This window comes from Trichechus manatus, unplaced genomic scaffold, assembly GCF_000243295.1.
Source record: "Trichechus manatus latirostris isolate Lorelei unplaced genomic scaffold, TriManLat1.0 scaffold00133, whole genome shotgun sequence".
Lineage (NCBI taxonomy): Eukaryota > Metazoa > Chordata > Mammalia > Sirenia > Trichechidae > Trichechus > Trichechus manatus.
The window spans coordinates 7718157-7738936 of NW_004444069.1; the positions used below are offsets into that span (position 1 = coordinate 7718157).

Sequence of the window (20780 nt, forward strand, 5' to 3'; positions counted from 1 at the left end):
GACTGAAGTCGCAGAACAGGAGATGTTTACTTATGGAGGAAGAGAGCCTTCTGTTTGGAATCCATTCCTTCATTCACCACAGTCCAACTAAGTATCTGTGTTGTCTTAGGTCTTGTGCTAAGTGCTAGCTACTAGAGTTACCATGGTAAATAAGATGGACAAGATGTCTGCTTTCACAGAGCTGAAATGTTAGTGAAGTAGATATACAAAAAAGAAACCGAGAGAAGTACCAGTTGCTGTCGAGTTGATTCTGACTCATGGTGACTCCATGTGTATCAGAGTAGAACTGTGATGTATAGGGTTTTCAATGGCTGATTTTTTTGGAGACAGATCACCAGACCTTTCTTCAGAGGCACCTCTGGGGAGATTCAAACCGCCAACCTTTCAGTTAGTGGCTGAACATTTAACCATTTGCACCACCCAGGGACTTTGCGATAAGTACCAAAGCAAACCCACTGCTGCTGAGTTGCTTCTGACTCATAGCTATCCTATAGGACAGAGTAGAACTGCCCCACAGGGTTTCCAAGGCTGTAAATCTTTAAGGAAGCAGACTGCCACATCTTTATCCTGCAGAGTGGCTGGTGGGTTTGAACCACCGACCTTTCGGTTAGCAGCTGATTGCTTTAACCACTATGTCACTAGGACTCCAAGGTAAGTACAAACCAAATCAAAACAAAACCGGTTGCCTTCAAGTCGATTCTGACTCACAGTGACCCTACAACACAGAGCAGAACTGCCCCACAGGGTTTCCAAGGAGCATCTGGTGGATTCAAACTGCCAACCTTTTGGTTAGCAGCCATAGCTCTTAACTACTACACCACCAGGGTTTCCGAGGTAAACAAAGTGGAAGTAAATACCATGAAGAAAAGAGAGAGTGCTTAGAGAGTCACACGGGGGACTGATTTTAGATTAGACTGGTCAAGGAAAGCTTTTCCAATGAGTTGACAATTGCGTATCTACCAGAAAGATGTTTACTTGTGTTTTATTGACTACGCAAAGGCTGTGTGGATCATAATAAATTATGGGTAACATTGTGAAGAATGAGAATTCCAGAACACTTAATTGTGCTTGTGAGGAACCTGTACATAGATCAAGAGGCAGTCATTTGAACAGAACAAGGCGATACTGCATGGTTTAAAGTCAGGAAAGGTGTGCCTCAGGGTTGTAACCTTTCACCATACCTATTCAATCTGTATGCTGAACAAATAATCTGAGAAGCTGGACTATATGAAGAAGAACATGGCATCAGGATTGGAGGATAGACTCATTAACAACCTGTGTTATGCAGATTACACAACCTTGCTTGCTGAAAGCAAAGAGGACTTGACGTACTTACTGATGAAGATCAAAGACCACAGCCTTCAATATGTATTATATCTCAACATAAAACAAAAATCCTCACAACTGGACCAATAAGCAACATTATGATAAACGGAGAAAAGACTGAAGTCGTCAAGGATTTCATTTTACTTGGATCCACAATCAACACCCATGGAAGCAGCAGTCAAGAAATCAAAAGATGCATTGCAATGAGCAAAAATGCTGCAAAAGACCTCTTTAAACTGTTGAAAAGCAAAGATGTCACCTTGAAGACTAAGGTGCACCTGACCCAAGCCACAGTGTTTTCACTTGCCTCATATGCATGCAAAATGCGACGAATAAGGAAGACTGAAGAAGAATTGACATCTCTGAATCGTAGTGTTGGCGAAGAATATTGAATATACCATGGACTGCCAAAAGAACAAATCTGTGTTGGAAGAAATACAATCAGAATGCTCCTTTGAAGCAACGACGGTGAGACTACGTCTCACATACTCTGGACATGTTGTCAGGAGGGATCAGTCCCTGGAAAAGGACATCATGCTTGATAAAGTAGAAGGCCAGTGAAAAACAGGAAGACCCTCAACAAGACGGATGGACATAATGGCTGCCAACAATGGGCTCAAGCGTAACAATGATTGTGAGCATGGTGCAGTACCAGGCAGTGTTTCGTTCTGTTGCAAGTAGGGCCGCTATGAGTTGGAACCGACTTGACAGCACCTAACAACAACATAATATTATTTAATATTTGCTGGATACTGACTACACTCTGTTGTCAGATGATATTCCAAGTTTTATATGTATTATCTATTTTAAAAATAAGCTTTACAATTAAAGTAAACATATAAACAGGGAAGTATATACGTAAGTGTACAGCTTGATGAATTACCATGAAGTGAAAATACCCTTGTAACTACCAACCAGACCAAGAAACAACACACTGCCAGCATCTCAGAAGCACCAGAGCCTCCTCCCAGTCTTGGCTCCCTTCCTTATTCCCAGAGGTAACCACTGTTCCGACTCCTAACATACCTGGTTAGTTCTGTTTGTGAGATGCAGCCTTGTTGTTGCTTTTTTTAAGATATGCAATTAGGAAGTATTTATTGAGTGTTTTTTTTTTTTTTAATTCTGCATTAGGTGAAAGTTTACAGAGCAAATTAGATTCCCATTTGATAGTTTGTACATGAAGTGTTTCATGGCCTTGGTTTCATTCCCCACAATGTGTCAGCATGCTCCTCATTTCTATCCTGGGTTCCCTGTTTCCTTTAATCCTGATTTTCTACCCCTTCCTGCCTTCTCATCTTTGCTTTTGGGCAAATATTGAGCTTTTGATCTCTTATAATTGATTGTTCTGAGGAACACAGTCCTCTCAAGCGTTATTATTTTAAGGGCTTGTCTACTGTTTGGCTGGAAGGTGGTCTCTGGGAAAGGCTTCAGTTCCAGGTCAGAAGGATGTCTTAGGGCCACAGTCTCGGGGGTTCCTCCAGTCTCTGTCAGACCAGTAAGCCTAGTCTTTTTTGTGTATTTGATTTTTTGTTCTACATTTTTCTCCCTGTCTAGGACCTTCTGTTGTGATCCCTGTCAGAGTGGTCAGTAGTGGTAGCCGGGCACCATCTAGTTCTTCTGGTCTCAGGGTCATGTAGGCTGTGGTTCAGGTGGTCCATTATTCCTTTGGATTAATAGCTCCCTTGAGTATTTGGCTTTCTTCACTCTCCTTTGCTCCAGATGGGAAGAGACCAACAGTCGTATCTTAGATGGTCACTTGAAAGCTTTTAAGACCCCAGACACTACTCACCAAAGTAGGATGCAGAACATTGTCTTTATGAACTATGTTGTGCCAACTGATGTAGATGTCCCCTAAGTCTATGGTCCTTTGACTTCGAGCCTAGGAACTTCATCCTGCAAGGTGTTTGGTTATGTCTAATAGGTTTCCCTGACTGTGCCCCTCGTGTGCTTTATTGTCTATATTAATATACAAGGAGCACCTACAGTCATGTATGTAGAAATATCCACCATCAAATCTGTATCTGCCAGTGGGTGTGCTCCCTTACACCCTCCCACACCTTTCGGTATATCTATCTACCTATGTATTCATTCATAAATTATTGTTTGTTAATACTATAGTTTCAAGATTGTCTGTGCTATAGTAGTTTCTATAGTTGCCCTTTATTCTTGTGTTCCTCTCAGTGTCCTCTCTTGCCTTGGTCATTGTCTTAGTCATCTAATGCTGCCACAACAGAAATACCACAAGTGGATAGCTTCCACAAAGACAAATTTATTCTTTCACAGTCTAGTAAGCTACAAGTCTGAATTCAGGGCATCGGCTCCAGGAGAAGGCTTTCTCTGTCAGCTCTGGAGGAAGGTTCTTGTCATCTGTCTTCCTTTGGTCTGGGAGCATCTCAGCGCAGGAACCTCAGGTCCAAAGGATGCACTCTGCTCCTGGTGCAGCTTTCTTGGTGGTATGAGGTTCCCAGGTCTCTCTGCTTGCTTCTCTCTTGTATATCTCGAAAGAGACTGGCTTAAGATGCTATCTAATCTTGTAGATCTCATCAATATAACTGCCACTAATCTATCTTATTACATCACAGAGATAGCATTTACAACACATAGGGAAATCACGTCAGATGATAAAATGGTTGACAATCATACAATACTGGGAATGATGACCTAGCCAAGTTGACAGATATTTTTTGGTGACACAATTCAATCCATGACAGTCATGGTGCGTGGTGTGTTGACTTCTCCCATATTGTGTATTGCTTTTCCCTTCACCAATAATTAGCACATGTCTTCTATGTATTTTGGTAATTTTCCCTCCTTCCCCCTCCCATCCCTGGTAATCATCAAAGAATATTTTTTCTGTGTGTAAACCTTTTGTTGTTACTTTATAACAGTGGTCTCATATTTGTCCTTTTGTGACTGACTTATTTCACTCAGCATAATGTCCTCCAAATTTATCCACATTATGTTTCATGGATTTGTCATTTTTCTTTATCCTTGCGTAGTATTCTTGCATTCAGCTGTTTTTTCTTTCTACTGCTGAACAGAATTTCACTGTATGAAAATACCACAATTTATCCATCTTACTGTTGATGAACACTTAGGTTGTGTTCAGTTTTAGGCTACTATGAGTCATGCTACTATGAACTTTCTTGTACATCTTTGGTGCATGAGTGTTCACACTTCCGTTGGGAGTATATCTAGAAGAAGAACTGCTGGGTTACACGGTATGTTCAGCTTTAGAAGTGATTTTCTCCGAAGTGATTTTACCAATTTACATTTCCACCAGCAGCGTACGCAACTCTCAGTTGCAACGCATCTTCATCAACACTTGGTGTTTTCAGTCTTTCTGATTTCAGCCATTCTGATGTGTAGTGGCATTTTATCATGTTTTTTTGTTGATGTGTAGTGACATCTTACGGTTTTAATTTTAATTTTCATAGTGTTTTCATGTGTTTATTGGCCTTTTGGATATCCTCTTTTGTGAAACAAGTGCCTGTTCAGATCTTCTGCCTATCTTTTAACTGGGCCACCTTTCTCTTTCCTTATTGTTTGATAAGAGTTCTTCATATACTCTGGATATAATATATACAAGAGTAAGTACAGGAAACAGCTTTTTACCTTTTCACTCCCTTAATGGTGTCTTCTGATGAATAAAAATGACTATTTTTTATTGCACTTGAACTCTTCCTTTGTGATTAGTATTTTTTGTCTTGTTTAAGAAATCTTTGCCTATCCCAAGATGCTGAAGATAATCTCCTATGTTATACATTAAACTTTATTGTTTTTACCTTTCACATTAGAATTTGAATTTGAATTCTTCTTGACTTGATTTTTTTGTGCATGGTATGATGTGGGGATCAAGAGGCTTTTTTCCCCCATTTGGCTATCTAGTTGACCCAGTAGCACTTACTGAAAAGACTGTCCTTTCCTCACTATTCTGTGGTGCTTTACTTGTCATAAATCAAGCATTCATATACATATGGGTCTGTTTCTGGACATTCTATTCTGTTCCACATGTCTAGCTGGCTATCCTTGTGCCAATACTATACTCTCTTAATTATTTACTGTAGCTTTATTGTAAACCTTGATATCTTGTAGTGTAATTTCTCCAAATTTGCTTTTCTCATTCAAGAATGCCTTGACTATTCTTAATCCTTTGTTTTCTTTAACTTAATCCTCACAAAAATCCTATGAAGTAAGGTAGTTAGGATGTCCATTTCACAGATTGGTAAACAGATACTCAAGAGAAATGAAGTAATTTGTCCACAGTCATATAGCCATCAAGTGTTGGAGAAAGATTAAAACCCAGATTTGTCTGATTCTAGATCTAAGGACTTAAGTCTAGACTTCATACACTGTCTCCTTACTTCTAAAGCCAAATGACCCTGTCAGGGAATTTAATAAGGATGCATTACAATTTTAAGAAATTCTAACGTTCTAAACCACCCATTATTCCAGTTAAAAATCTTGTTTGGCAGCTACAAAAAAGACACTTTACTGGTGAGACTTAGAAAAACAAAGCAGCCACGAGGTAAAAGCTTCCTTGGATTCCTTCCACTGCCCCCCTGTCTCTTATCAGTCACCTGGACTTGTATAGCCCCTCCACCCTTGCTCCTCTCTCCTGCTAGCTCCTGCCAGCACTCCTCTCCCTTTTTGACTCTTAAGCCACATACTCGACTACTTATGTTCTCCTACTAAGCCAAGGTCTTTCACAGAGCCGTACCTTTGCTCAGAACACCCTCTCCCACTCCTGACTACTTCCTCCTTTTTCTTTCAAACCTGGGTATCACTTTCCTTAAGAGACATTCCAGACCTCACCTGAGTTAGGCACTCCTCCTCCTCTGTGCCCTCCTCCTAGCATGCACATTGTCCTAGAGTTCAGTTGTCTGTCTCTCCAACAAGACTGTGAGGAACTCGAGGATGGGCTGGCATTGTTGCTGTGTTCTGCAACTTGCATAGTGCAGGCAGATGTTTGCTACAAAGTTCTGAGAGAAATCAGATGGACTTTTTTTCTTTTTTTGCTATGTGCTATAATTAAATAACACTCTAAGAAGAGGCGAGAGAGAAATAACTTCTAATAAGTCCAGGGCACACTGTTTGGTAGAAGTGGCAGATTAGAAGTCTTAGGGAAGAGATGGAAATACCTTCTGTGATGGATTTGGGCTTTCAGTTGAGACAAAAACAAGATCAAGTGATAGAAGGTCAGATATTAAAAGGATATGTATATATATAAAGGCAAGCTGTGACTCATTAAAAGAATTCAGAAGAATTAAAATGTTTATGTAAAATATACATTAAACTAACAACAAGACAGGTTCTTCTGAGATTTATTCATTCAACAAATTCTGAGAGTCTGGTGCTAAGAGTGGCTGCTTCTCTTGCTCACCAATTTTGAAAATGATGGTTTAAGGTAGGCAGGGGCAGAAAAAAGGGGTAATCTCTCCAGCGGGGACATTTTCAACAGAATGAGACATGATACTCTTATTTGAGTGAAAAACAAAACCAGCTCCAGGCCCTAGAGCTCTATAATCCTCAGCCTGCTTGACATGCTTTCAGCTCTTGGTGCCAACCCAAAGGCAGTAGAACACAAACACTCAGAAATCTTGGAGAACTTCCAGGCTAACCAAAGCTAACTGGCTCTTTCATTAAGAATAGGAGCTTTACTTTTGCAAACATCTTCCCAGGTGCACCAAGCTGACCCTTCTTCACCACCGTTAAAATGGAGAAAAGGAAAAATTGCCAGCTAGCCAACCCAGGTTTTCCATATTTTCTTACTTAATTCATATTTTCATGGTCAGTCTGTTTACTAAAAGGCAGAAGAAGGGATTAAGTGCCTCTCAAAGAAGGAAAACCACTCTAGTCCTCCACATTCTTCATGGTTTTCTCTACTGGCTTAGCTATGCTTAAAACAAGGGCTTACTTTTTCTTTTTTTAGAAATTCAGAATCTAGGGCATCATGGGGCCACTGGTGTTTTGGAGAACAGACAGATAATCTTCTGGCACTGGAAATACCCTTAATTAGCTATTTTTCTCAAAATTTATGGGGAGTTTATTGACATTTGGGCAGCTTAGGCAACATAAAAAAATCTTCAAACAATTTAAGAAAAGTTTCTGTCTTCGACTTATGCCTTATGTTAGAAATAAGTTTCCAGAAAATAAATGTCAGAGACTAGGCACTCATGCTGAAAGCTAAATGCTTCCACTCCAAACTTACAAACCCTTTCTTACCTTTCCTAGAAACGATTGCTACATGGATTGCAAATATGAATGATTGATTCATTTTCTTCCCAGATATGAAAATCTATTCATAGTATTTTCCTGTTTGTGCAGGGGGATGCAGCTACCAGGAAGCACAAACAAAAAGCTGGCTGGAAAGCCATAAAGCTCCATTTTCCTTAATGCTTTCTCCACTGCTGTGCCAAACATGACTTCTAAGGCAGTAGGGCTGCATGTAATATTGTATATGACTGTATGGCCCATGGTGCCTCTATGACACATGGTTTAAGCTCAGTCTCACTGATGGCCAGGAGATCACTCTGAAGACCCTCATGGAGTTTAGCAGACCCTGTAAGATGCTGACAGCTTAGGGCCAGGTTCTTGTTAGTGAAATGAAGTCTATGGAGCTAAGGCTATAGTGCCCAGCTGGGTTAGATATTTTCAAAGAGAGAGCAAGGGCTAGCAGAAAGTTTAGAATCTTCTAAGCGGAATGACAAGTTGCTGTAGGGTGCCAGCAACAACCTCACACCACAGCAGGCAAAGGAGACCAAGGCTGTTAGAAAATAAACCCTGGTCCACATTGATCCCCTACTGCTCTTTGGTTTAGAGGAAAAAAAAATGTTTGCTAACTCTAACTGGCTGAACAGCAGTTACTTTCTGAGATACTAGAAGCCCTGACTGGAAAAGGGCTCTGGGGGATTATCGTCAGGAATGAGAGTTGTCAGTCATCAGCCTGCGGGTCAAGGACTGAAGCTGCAAACATCAACACTACAAGTAACTGCTTCCGTGGCTCCATCACACGGAAACAGCCAACAGTATGCTCCAAAGACAGAGTTACTGTGTTAAGGACAAAGGGGCCTTTGTATACATTCTTGGTGAAAAGCTAATTTTAATGATATTTTCTGGAATTCCAGGTTTTTTACATTTGTTGTCAAAGAAGAAGTGTCTTTCAAATATGGTACATAAAACATTAAACAGCCCTATTTTCAGATACAGAATCACAGATAGATAGAATAATTTCAAATTGCAAAACATATTGCACAGGAAGAGGAAAATGAGACTCTAGATATGGATTTATTTGGTGATGGAGATTCTCTTCTCTATATTTTAATATAGTTTCCAAGTTTGAACCACGGACCTATATTATTTTTATAATCAGAAAAAAAGAAAAAAAAGAATATCCTCTGTCTTCCCAAAGATGGGCCTGTTCTCTGTTCTGCCTAAAGGTTAACGGAAGTGTGGGGACCAATCTCAGACCATGCCTGGCACTCCTGAGTTTTCACCTCTGCTGTAATGACCTGACACCTCCTTGAAAAATGTAATGTGTGAGACGCTAATACTGGCCCACAGTTTTGCTGAAGGAAAAAGTATTTCAAAAAAAATAAAGACAACAAAGCAAACCTTGTGGATACAAATTATAAAGTCTTTTCTCTTTCCTTCCTAAGAAATTTACTTTATCCCTCTATTTCTAGAATTTTTCTATGTTGGACATTTTTGGATGTGAGATAGTGTTAGATCCAGGTAGAATGAGTATTTTGTTAAATACTGAATGATGATCAGAGAAAGGAATGACCAGCTTCGTTAAAACCACATTCAGTAGGATGCCAAAATATAGCAGAGCTGCATATAAACAGCATGGATTATATTAACAGGCTTCCCTGGTGAATAAAGAATCTTATTCCCAACTCTTTTTCCCTATCCTACCCTCACCCCATGGTTACATAATCTTTAGAATGGAATTTGGAAATTCTTCTGACCCTGCCCTGCTTGCTGATAGAGCTGAGTCAGTGGCTGGCAGGGCCATAATCTAATAAGTGAGCCTGGAAACACAGAACTTCGCAGTCCTCTTGTCTCAGCCCAGATACTGTACAGGCAAGGAAAGAAAGACTCACCCCTGTATCCCTCCTTCCCTCCTCTGGCCTAAGTTTACACTGACTTCACCCAGCAGGCACCTCGCCCTCCCAGATGTGATGGGAGGGGCTAACGTGCAGTACATGGCTATGGTGGGGTGGAGGTGCAGGCAGCAAACAATATTTAAGATGCGGAGTTGGTAAAGCATTCAGGCTTGGGAAAGAGGCTATAGGATACCCACTCGAGATCCACTTTCAGAAACTCAAGCTTTGAGAAGGCTAAGAAAGAGCAAGGAAAGAAAGAAACCAACAAAGTGACAAGACTGTTAAGAGTGTAAGGTTATAATCTGCTGCAGCTTTGCAAACCTCAACTGGGCATATCTAGATTTCCTCAAAGGAAGATTCTACCCCACCCAGGTCTAAAAATGATGCTGAAAAAGGCTCTGTCTGCTGTGACCTGGCTCTGCATTTTCATTGTGGCCTTTGTCAGCCACCCAGTGTGGCCACAGAAGACCCCTAAGCATAAGACACCTGCACAGCTCAAAGTGGCCGCCTGCTGTGAGGAGGTGAAGGAGCTCAAGGCGCAAACCGCCAACCTGAGCAGCCTGCTGAGCGAACTGAGCCAGAAGCAAGAGAGGGACTGGGTCAATGTGGTCATGCAGGTGATGGAGCTGGAGAGCAAAAGCAAGCGCATGGAGGTGCGGCTCACAGAGGCTGAGGGCAAGTACTCTGAGATGAACAACCAGATCGACATTATGCAGTTGCAGGCAGCGCAGACAGTCACACAGACCTCAGCAGGTAAGGAGGATGGGTTCTCAATGCTGCTCACCACTTTCCCCCTCAAACAGCCTAGCGTCTCCCCGTCTAGAGCACTGCTTTTAGAAAACCTGGGCATCAGAACAATTACTAGGGGTTCTTTTGGGGTATACTTTCTTGGGTATGTGCCATTGACTCTATTTTCCCTTTAGCAAAAGCTTAAGGAGTTATTTCTTCTGATTTCTAATGTTCTGTAAATCTACTCAGGACCTTCACAAGTCTCTTTTATTTACACAATGTTTCTACAAATTAGAAAGGTATGAATTATCATCTTGAAGCAGACAGAGTATGTAGTTTGTTCAAAGCCACACAGCAAGCCTTAGAAACAGAGTTCACCATCTTCCTGGGTTGGTCTCACTACATTGCTTCCTTAACAAAAGCTGACAGGCTACATCCTCCATCCCAAGGAAGCAGTAACAAATGCCAAAACCTGTTGCTCTGGAAGAAAAGTTTTGCCAAAGGCAGTTCTCTGGGCACCTAAGATTTAGTGGGATGGGCAGTAATGGAATTTTGGGTCCTCTCTTTGCAACCTGAACTCTTCTTGTTGGCACAGACTTAAGCATACAGACGCTGTCCATAGCTATTTGAAGAATGAGTGCCTCTGTGTTCAGGAAGGGATAGGCTTTTTCAAGGTTCTTCAATTCTAGAATTTTTATTTTTCTCATGGTCTCAAGTAAGATTCTCCCAAAATAATACAGGAAATAATAAAATGCTATGCTGAAATTTGGATTCTCAAAGGTCAAAAATAAAATACTATTATGTTTTCTACTGCATAATAACTTTCAGTTTCTGGTTGGCTTGGCTCAGCCAGGCTTAGAAGTGAATTTATGGTTCATAGATGAATTTTATTTTCTGACATTATCAGGAAATGATTAGTTATAAGGAACATATTCTATAGATATGTCATTTCTTGCTGACACAAAAACTGATGGTCACATTATAAATCAAGTCAAGAACAAAGAAATGATTAGCTTCTTGGAAGAGAGATGGCTTTAATGAGTAAGCCACTGATTATCCTCTGTCCAAATGAAGAAAAAGTTTGAATATAAAATAAGTTTGAAAACTCCGTTATATAAACCAACATGTATAAGTCACTTTTTAAGCATTTACTTCTGGACACTCAGTTTGGGATAGCAAGGTATGCTCAGGCCGTTTTCCAGACAAGTGAGTCCTGAGTTGGTCTGTGAGATGAAACCAGACAGGCAGAAAAGATCAGGCCAGACAGAGGAATCTGACCACGCTGCTTCTGCCCCTCCAAATGTAATTTTCTCACCACCCAGCAGGCAGTTTCTTGGGAGACCAAATGCAGCTCTCCTGACAGGTCTCTACTATTCTTGCCCAGGGGAAGTTTCCTTATTTTTCTTTTCTACTACCAGCTGCTGGGCCACCTTTATAATCTGTAAGTAGGTAGCCCCTTGGAGAAAGCAGTAAGTTGAGATGTTTTCATCAGTAAAAGGAAATGAAGAACTCTGATGGCAAAGGAAGGGTACCCCTGCCCCCTCCCGCAATGTGCTCTGCAGGAGAACCAAACAGCCTTGGACATTTCCTACGGTGGAAGTGTTACTTTCTGCCATCTTTGTGCTCTTTTCTAAGGCCCCAGTGTACTGGTCCCAAGAAAAGAATGCCAAGACAATGGGATGGGACATCTCCTGGACAGTAAGATTTCCCGCTCTCTGAATCTCATCATAGAAGGCTACTCTCTTCCACAATGCTCTTCGAAATTCAGAACAGGAATACAAAATCTCTCATAAAGCAGTAGCCCCAAGGGTAGCTGAAGAAGCACTTACATCAACCCCAGAGTGAAAATCCGCCTGTCCGACACTCTCATTTCCTTGTTTTAATAACTCTGACAGGGGAGGGCCTAAAAAGGGTTCCTCAGGGTGTTTTCATTTTCATTTGAGACTCTAGTATTGTTAGACTAAGGGGGGAAAGATAAGATTGTAAAAATCCATCTCCCTTAATTGGTTGACAGTAGCCATTACCCTCTGAAAAACAGCAACAAAAACCAACCAACCAACCAACAGTAACAAAACCAGACCATATGACATGCTCATGACTTATCTGCTAACAGAGGCTGGCTGTCCGAGAAGTCTGAATCTATTAAACAGGAGCATTTGTTACAATAAATGTCAGGACCCACGACCCTCACACCTTGTAACATTTCTAGAATTCATAGTTTAAGACTACAGCAGAATAACTCATTTCAGAGTTAACCTGGAACTCCTTGTTTGATTGTCCTGTTGATGCTATCCAGGTGAAGGGCTTCCCCACTCCTCTGCCCTGCCTCTCTTGAAGCCCAAAAATACCTCCTCTTGATCTCCGCAGGCCACCTCCCAAATCCAGACACTGCCTACTAATTAACACTGATGGTAGGAATTAAGTCTCAGTTTTCAAACATTCAATTTAGATGCAGCAGGAATGGCGCATGTGCCATGGAGCCCCCGAGTCTGGATGCTCACCCCTGTGGTTTGCTCCCTTTGTAGATGCTATCTATGACTGCTCTTCCCTCCACCAGAAGAACTACCGCATCTCTGGAGTGTATAAGCTTCCTCCCGATGACTTCCTGGACATCCCTGAGCTGGAGGTGAGGTTCATTCACTGCCTCAGCACACAGATGTTCCACCATCTACCCTCCACCCCCTCAAAGGGATGGAGACAACAGGGATTATTTATAGTCTAAAGAAAGGTGAACTCAAAACAGAGAAGTAAACATACCAAATACCAGAGAGCTAGCCAAACACAAAAATCCAGGTATCTGTTTTGCCCCTTTAAACCATAATCAACTAAACATCAAACCCTGAACATATATTAGATAATTCTTATAACCTCCACATTACTAATTCAAATCTTCTGCCCTATCCTAGAGTAGTTATTCTTCGGGGAAGAGAAAAGAGAAAAAATGAAGGGGGCATATCAGAAGTACCTAATTTTCTTCCCTGCAAACTACATGTACATCTGTGCCCCCCAATTCCACCCCACCCTCAATTCTGAGAATCTTCCTCAGCAAACCACTGCCCTGCCCTGGCTCGCCAACACTGGGGGAGAATCACTGGTGCAGTGTGCCTGCATGACTACGGGCGTATGCACAGCCACTGGCTCTGTGGATGGGGAAAGGTTGGGAGGCATGCCCGCACACTTCTGCCACCTGCCTCTGCTAGTGCCTGACCCAGCATCCTCCGCTCCAGGTGTTCTGTGACATGGAGACTTCAGGCGGTGGCTGGACCATCATTCAGAGACGGAAGAGTGGTCTTGTCTCCTTCTACCGGGACTGGAAGCAGTACAAGCAGGGCTTTGGCAGCATCCGTGGGGACTTCTGGCTGGGGAACAAGCACATCCACCGGATCTCCCGACGGCCAACCCGGCTACGCGTGGAAATGGAGGTGAGCATGAGCTTGGATCCCTGGGACTGGAACAGGGCAGCCACACATGACTCTGTACAACTGTGGGGTACCACTCCTATTCTTATTCACTATAGATTTGTGTATTTATTATGATGGTTTTCCTGCAGGTTGCAGTACAGTTGAGGAAAAATAGTTTTTTTCCTGTCTTGCACAAAAGCAGTGCTGCAGGCAGTACAAGGAGGAGGCCTGGCCCAGGCACTTTATATTCTCACATTCCTCTTATGACACCTGAGTGGGATGGAGCAAAAAATGTGCATCTACACCTAACAGACAGGGAAGTGTAGGAATACAGAAAGGGAGACTATTAGGAGAGGACTGTTCTGAGTCCCAGGCTAATATGGAGCAGAGGTGAACTGGTAATAATGGCTTACTAGATTCTCAGCAATACAAAGATGTGGCTGTGGGGCTGGGACGGTCTGAACTGAAGCCCTGCTGCAGTTTCTCTAAGGCTGTCTCCCCCGTGACAGGACTGGGAGGGCAACATGCGCTATGCTGAGTACAGCCACTTTGTTTTGGGCAATGAACTGAATAGCTACCGCCTATTTCTGGGGAACTACAGTGGCAACGTGGGGAACGACGCCCTCTTCTATCATAACAATACAGCCTTCAGCACCAAGGACAAAGACAATGACAACTGCTTGGACAAGTGCGCACAGCTCCGCAAAGGTGAGATCTGGGGGATGGGGGAAGGTAAGTTCCCCCACTTGAAGAGAATGAGTGAATTCACAACTGTACAGTTGGTATTCTGGCTTTGATACCTTTGCTACAAGCTCTGCTTACCTACAGTTCAAGGAATAACAACAAATCCCCGAGGTCTAGGCTATCTATCATCACTTTCCAAGGGGAGGACATTCTTAGCTTACTTCTGTTTCTTGTGCCAGGTGGATACTGGTACAACTGCTGCACAGACTCCAACCTCAATGGAGTTTACTACCGCCTCGGAGAGCACAACAAGCACCTGGATGGCATCACCTGGTACGGCTGGCATGGGTCTACTTACTCCCTCAGACGGGTAGAGATGAAAATCCGCCCAGAAGACTTCAAGCCCTAAAAGGAAGCCTGCTGGGGAGCAGGGCTGCAGAGATGCAGACAAATGGAGGTTGGACAAGGGCAGAGGAGGAGAGGAAGAGTGTATAGAAAGGGTAGGGATGGAAAATGACCTAAAATCTCCAACGAGAGAGTAAATCTCTGAGGAACACAATAAAATTGTATGTACCAAGGATGCTGCAGCAAATGGGACAAGGCTTTTAAACACAGTAGGTCCTGAGACAGACTTCTCAGGGGCTGGAATGAGGGACTCTGCCTGTGATCCTTAACATAGCAGTAGTATGTCTTTTCCACGATTTTTCTGTGAAAAACATAATTGTGAGGTCAATTCATCCATTTTCTCTAAAGCCGCAACAAAAACATTGCAGAAAGGCAGAAAACAAATCCCTTTGCTAAAAAGAACTATTTAATTTCGATTCTCAAGGGAGAGGCCTTGAGAGAAAGGACAGAAAGAGTGTGGTGGATGAGGGAAGTTTCCATTTTTAAATCCAGTAAAATTACCTTCAGTCTACACATTTCTATTAAAATACAAAAATTGTTCTGCTGGAGGTGAGCAGACCCAGGTGGGAACTGGGCCTCACAATCAGACTCTCAGCCCCACTACTGGCCTTAATCATGGTGCAGCACTGAAAGGAGCCAGTGGGTCTAGCAGTTTCAGGGGAGCACCAAAGGGCATGGGCGTAAGTCCCTCATGGACACTTGCGCAAAACTGCCTTAAAATATTCACAGTCAATACAGATTTATCCCTGTTTGTTTAATTTTTAAGAAAAGGGCTCAAAGAACTTCCTTTTTTATCTTGTTTATAAAAAATGGCTGAAAATGAGGGTAGATGGAGTTATGGTTAATAATTCATGCTGTACGTAAGCATCTTGCTTTCTAAAAATAAAATATTGTAGTTTGTGTTTTAAACATTCAACATTTATTTCCCTTCAACAATAAACTCTTAAAACTTATTTGTTTTCTTTCTTAATTCTTACACCATTATCACTTAGAGTATTGCTAAAAGTTTAAATAAGTAAAAAATCAGAGGGTGAACAGTGAGAGAATTTGTCTCAGTATTCAGGGAAACAAGGGAGGACCAAGAACCCAAAAAAGAAAGGTGAGGGGCAGAAAGGGCAGCAGATGCTGATAAGAGACCAGATCCTGGCCCAGCTCCCTAACCCCTACCTGGCCACTGTCACCACTTTTATAATAAGGTTTCAAAGTACTTCGCAAACGAAGACACCTACTTTCTACTTGATCAAGCTAAAACATACAGAGAAGAAAAGTACCTTTAACCGTAATTGTATCAAACAATTCTGATCTTTAGGAAGTCATTCTTCCTTTTCCATAAAGACCCATTCCCTTGAGCGAGTCAGTGTAAGGTAAGCCATTATTCTTACTCAATATTTGCTATCGCACTTACAATACAATGATTCTTGGGGACTTGCTTAAGCCTTAAAAATAAGAACCTGGGGATTTTCAAAGGAATAAACAAAACGAGAGTGAAGAACTACACTGAAGTAGGACTTCCCATGGGGCAGGTGTTCAAACAGGAACTTCCTAAGTAAGTTAGGGGAATCAGAGATGCTCAGTAGCCAGCAACAACACCGCTAGGAGAGAGATGGTAAAAAGATCAAGGGCTGAAAGGAGAGGAAGAGGAAGAAGAAAGTAAGAATACATCCAGTTACTCAACCTTGCACAGGATGCTCTGTATAACTATAGCAGAAGGTGTGTTCCTCTCTATTCTTTCTCATCTCCTACATACCCCACAAGTCGAAAAAAGCTGAGGCTCTTAAGTCGGCCTCTGTGGTTTACTTCACTCTGTTGGGAGAAACTTCTCAGAGGAAGGGGCAGAGGGAACAGGGAGAGCAGTTGTTACCGAATGCACAGAATACTCCACAACCACTTAACCTACAGTGATGCTGTTTCTGACAGTAATGTTTTTAGATCACCTATCGTGCAAGGGGATGATGGGTACGAAGGATTCAGAGATGAGAGCCCAGCACCATCTCTGACCTTAATGAGGACAGAACCATGTTAGGAACCCAAAGGAGGGCCTGGTATTGCTCCCAAAGGCAAACAACATTTTGCCCTGACCAGATCCTTGAAGATACGTGATAAAACACAGTACAGAAAAGAACAGAGCTGCGTAGAAAGCAATGAACAAATCAGGCCTGACAGGCAGTTGTCAGAGATGCATGTCTACCTAGTGAGCACTGGCCTGTTTTTAGTTTTAATTTTGCAGGTGTCTTAATTAGAAAAAAATTAAGAAAGGGATTACATGCAGGGGCTGGGAAATGATGGAGAAAGAAAAGCGGGCCACCAGACCATACCCTAACGCAATGAGCTAACCAAGTGAAAACCCCACAGTAGTGTGTGTGTGTTTATACATGTGTGTATGGGCATGTGTGTTTCCATATAATTGAATACACATTTAATTTTTTGTTCCCCTAAGAAGCAATTACACTTACTTATCTATATGAGCTTTGAGGAGATGGGAATAGCCTCAGTGTTGGCCGTTTTGGGGATTACATGTGGGATTTAATTTGTCCTGGAGTAGAAGGTAAAAAAGTCACTAGGTAGGAAGACAGATTGATCCTGCAGCGAGAGAACAATACTGTCAGTAGAGCACTGCTTCTGAAAACAAAAACAAAAAATAAGGAATTGTTGTAGGAAGATGTTTTTGTGTATGGTTACCCGGAGCTGTTTCAAAAAGAATTTAAGGCAATTAATTTATTCAAATATGTACAGTATAATAATCTTTAAAAAAAGCAGACAAATTGCTAAAGGAAAATAAGAGTAGGAAAAATAAATTAATGTTAAGGGTGGAGGTTTGTTTTCAAAACAGGTAAAAATTCTGTAATTTGCTGGAGGTGGGCCAGGAATTTAGCTGTGAGCTCTCCAGTAGCCACTGTGAGGAAAGGAATTCAATCTATTACTGAAGAGTAGAGGCTCAGGGATGTGCAACCGTCACCGGTCCTGACTTCTGAGAGGAGATTCCACAAGGCTCATCCAGAGGCCGGGGGGTAGTGCTGTGAGCTTAACAGCAGCACTGCCTAGGGCTGTTTCTTAAAACTTTCTTTAGTAAAACTGACGACATAACACTGCAATGATGCTTAGGAAAAGTAATTTTACAAAATCAGAAGTAAAAGCTGCAAATGGAAACAAAAAACAAAGGTGTTTGGAAGATACAGAAGACCAACTTAAGGGAGGCAGAAACTGCAAGCTGAGTTGAATTAGACTAGGAATAAGCCTGAAGGGTTTAGAGCATTGGATTTACTTTGGAATAGCTTTTTTTTTTAAGCCAAGATTAATCTGCAGGAAATTCTGACAAAAATCTGTGGGCTTATTTTCAATTACATTTGGCTTAAGAAGCTAAATGACCTCTTAACATTTTTCCAGGCCTCTGATTCTTTCTACTACTTATCTGCATAAACATTAATCCTTCTATGATTACCTCAAATATAGGGAAAAAACTAGGGGTGGGATGAGATGGGTTTCAAATAGGCATCAAACAGAAGAAGGTTAACAAGGAAATTAATGTGCAAAACTCGTTATTTGATGTTGAAGTTATTATATTCAGATATCAGGTTTCCATTAGTTATCATGTGAGACTCCATTACCCAAGCCAGAGATGGAGGAAGAGATGTGGGTTTTCACATTTGCTGTTCCTAATCTGAAATGAAAGCATGCCTCACGGGATGCGTCTTTATAACAGCTCCTAGATGGTATTTTAGAAATCAGCATTCTCTCAAAGCCCAACTTATCCGGGCAGAAACATGATTCTACTTCTATCTTTTTGGTCCCTTTTTATAAAGTGTTTAAAGGAACACTTTTTAGCACCTACCCAAAAGTGGAGCCAGCACAGAACGTGACCATTTGATTATCCTCTTAGATGAAAGAAGCACCGTACACACAGCAGGTTCTTCCAGCCACAGTGGAGGAACTTAATAGCTAGGCAATTTTTCCTAAATTATCTGTAGTGAAATGATCCAATGTGTTACCATTTTCATGGAGATAATTCGATCCCAGAGTTAATATTCTCTGATAATCATTAGGGGAAGTCAACAGTTCTCCAGGAGTTGGAGATAACATTTCAGGCAGCTTGTGATTTCATAACAGCAAAAAATTGATTAAACAACCTGTTTTTTCCATATCCAAAAGGCTCAAAGGCATCTTATGAGAGGAGAGAACATAAACAAATGGGAAAAGACCATCAAATTTCAGATCTTGCTCTCCCTTGTCTATTCACAGAACCCAGGCACTAATACATTTAGTCAATAAAACCCCAAGCCTGCCTTCAGGTGGCCTCTGAGACGCAGGGACAGTACATCCTCGTCCTATCTCGGAGACTGCTATCTAACCACATATAAAGCCTATCTTTCCTAGGTAGCTGTGGCCACAGGGTTGCTCGTTGCATTGGGACCAGCAAGCATAGGTTGGAAAACAACAGAAGCCCAGGTAATAAGGGTCAACAAAAATGACAATTAAGGCTAGAATCCAGGGGAGAGCCATCTGCAACCACATCTCACTCGAACGCGTTGGCCAGACCTGAAGGGGGATTTCACAGAGCAGAAGCCTCCATGTGACTCCAGTGAACTAGCACCAGGCAGTGTGAGAAGAGGGGTCATTTTGGATGAAGGCAGCAATTAAAAAGGGTTTATGGCTTACCTGATGAGAGACTCTAGAATGGCCGGAGTGGGGCCTTTCTGGAACTCCAGTTCTTTGTAGTGAAGTGCTTTGGCATATGCTCGGCACTTGGCCGCTCTCTCACCCAGCAGGACAATGCCATTGTCATCTCTCAGTGGTAGTGGGCCCTAGAGGAGAGGCAGAACCCCACACATAGGAAAATGGCAGATGGGACACCAACAAAAGTGGGCTGCATGGATGCTTCTCCCCTCCCGCCAGCTGGTTTCCTGTCAGCCTCCATCTGGACAATGGAGAAAAGTCTCACCTTGTCACTGTGTTCCATGAATTCGGCCAAGTTTAGGAGGGTTTGTGTGACTTCAGCGATGTCTTGTGAGGTGAGGGCCAACTCAATGCTTCTGATGAGCTCATCCTGCTGGTCTTCATTCAATTCAGACCAGCAGGACACAAATGCAGCATTGAAGAGGTCCCTGAAGGCAGAGGGGAGTGGAGAGAGAAGTTAGAAACACCTCTTATGCCTCTACCTGGTGCACAAAGACACACCTATCAATCTTCTCCTGGCATCACTGATTTTGATTATACAGACCAGCACTATCCAATAGAACTTTCAGTGTGACAGAAATGGTCTACCCCTGCCCTGTCAAATGTTGTAGCACTAGCTATGAGTATGCGGCCACTGAGCACTTGAAATGTGGCTAATGCAACCAAGGAACTGAATTTTAAATTTTATTTAATTTTAATTTAAATAACCATATGTGGCTAGTGGCTACTCCATTTTACAGTGATATACAGGGAACTCTGTGTGTGCGTGTGTGTGCAAGAGAAAGAGAAGAGTGGAGAAAAGGAACTTGTCTCAACAGGTGTATTTCTTGGCAGTTTTTGCACCATTTCTCTTCATGAGAGAGGATGAACAGAAAGAGGATTTCTAACATAGAGGTTAGCACTAACAGATTCAGAAAATAATAATCCTCCAATAATCCTCAGGATGTTTCTTGGGCAATGACCAAACGTCTAAGATCAGAAACAGTAAAGGCAGCACCTGCTATTGCTTTTCAAAATATAACCAGAACCCTTGGTTGGATGGCCGTAAACAAAATGGAACTTAAGAAACTTTCTGGTTTCTACACTAGAAAACAGACGCCAAATCCTCAAGTCTTACCAGATTCTCTAAGCCAATCTCTAACAGCTGGGGCCTTACAAAGAACTGAGCTAGTAGAGGTGCCATTTCTAAGATTACTTAAACTATTTCAAATCACTATAGCATCACATGGATGGAATTAATTTGATATCCCTGACATCTGAACTTTAATCCCACCCCACCTCCCTTTTTTATTGAGTTGGGGGAGTAGAAACTGTAGGAAATGCCTATAATGTATGGGTTTAGCATTTGATGCCTCTATACCTACTTTTTTTTTTTTTATTGTACTTCAGGTGAAGGCTTACAGAACAAATAGTTTCTCATGAAACAGTAGTACACATATTGTTTTATGACATTGGT

The 20780-nt window shown here is 42.0% G+C and overlaps 2 protein-coding genes across 2 annotated transcripts in view; one reads left to right on the forward strand and one right to left on the reverse strand.

Moving 5' to 3' along the window:
- Window positions 1-20780, reverse strand: part of MTOR (mechanistic target of rapamycin kinase) — a 138928-nt gene that overhangs the window by 59668 nt on the left and 58480 nt on the right. The window contains exons 27-28 of the mRNA XM_004385165.1: window positions 19590-19752; window positions 19307-19452 (exon numbers count right to left, since the gene is read on the reverse strand). Of these exons, the coding sequence (XP_004385222.1) occupies window positions 19307-19452; window positions 19590-19752 (309 nt within the window). The remainder of the gene's footprint in view (window positions 1-19306; window positions 19453-19589; window positions 19753-20780) is intronic.
- Window positions 4234-15073, forward strand: ANGPTL7 (angiopoietin like 7). Its single transcript, XM_004385166.2, has 5 exons — window positions 4234-10187; window positions 12689-12789; window positions 13391-13585; window positions 14074-14272; window positions 14488-15073. Exons 1-5 carry the CDS (start codon window positions 9815-9817, stop codon window positions 14655-14657), a joined length of 1038 nt encoding a protein of 345 aa, XP_004385223.1. The 5' UTR covers window positions 4234-9814; the 3' UTR covers window positions 14658-15073.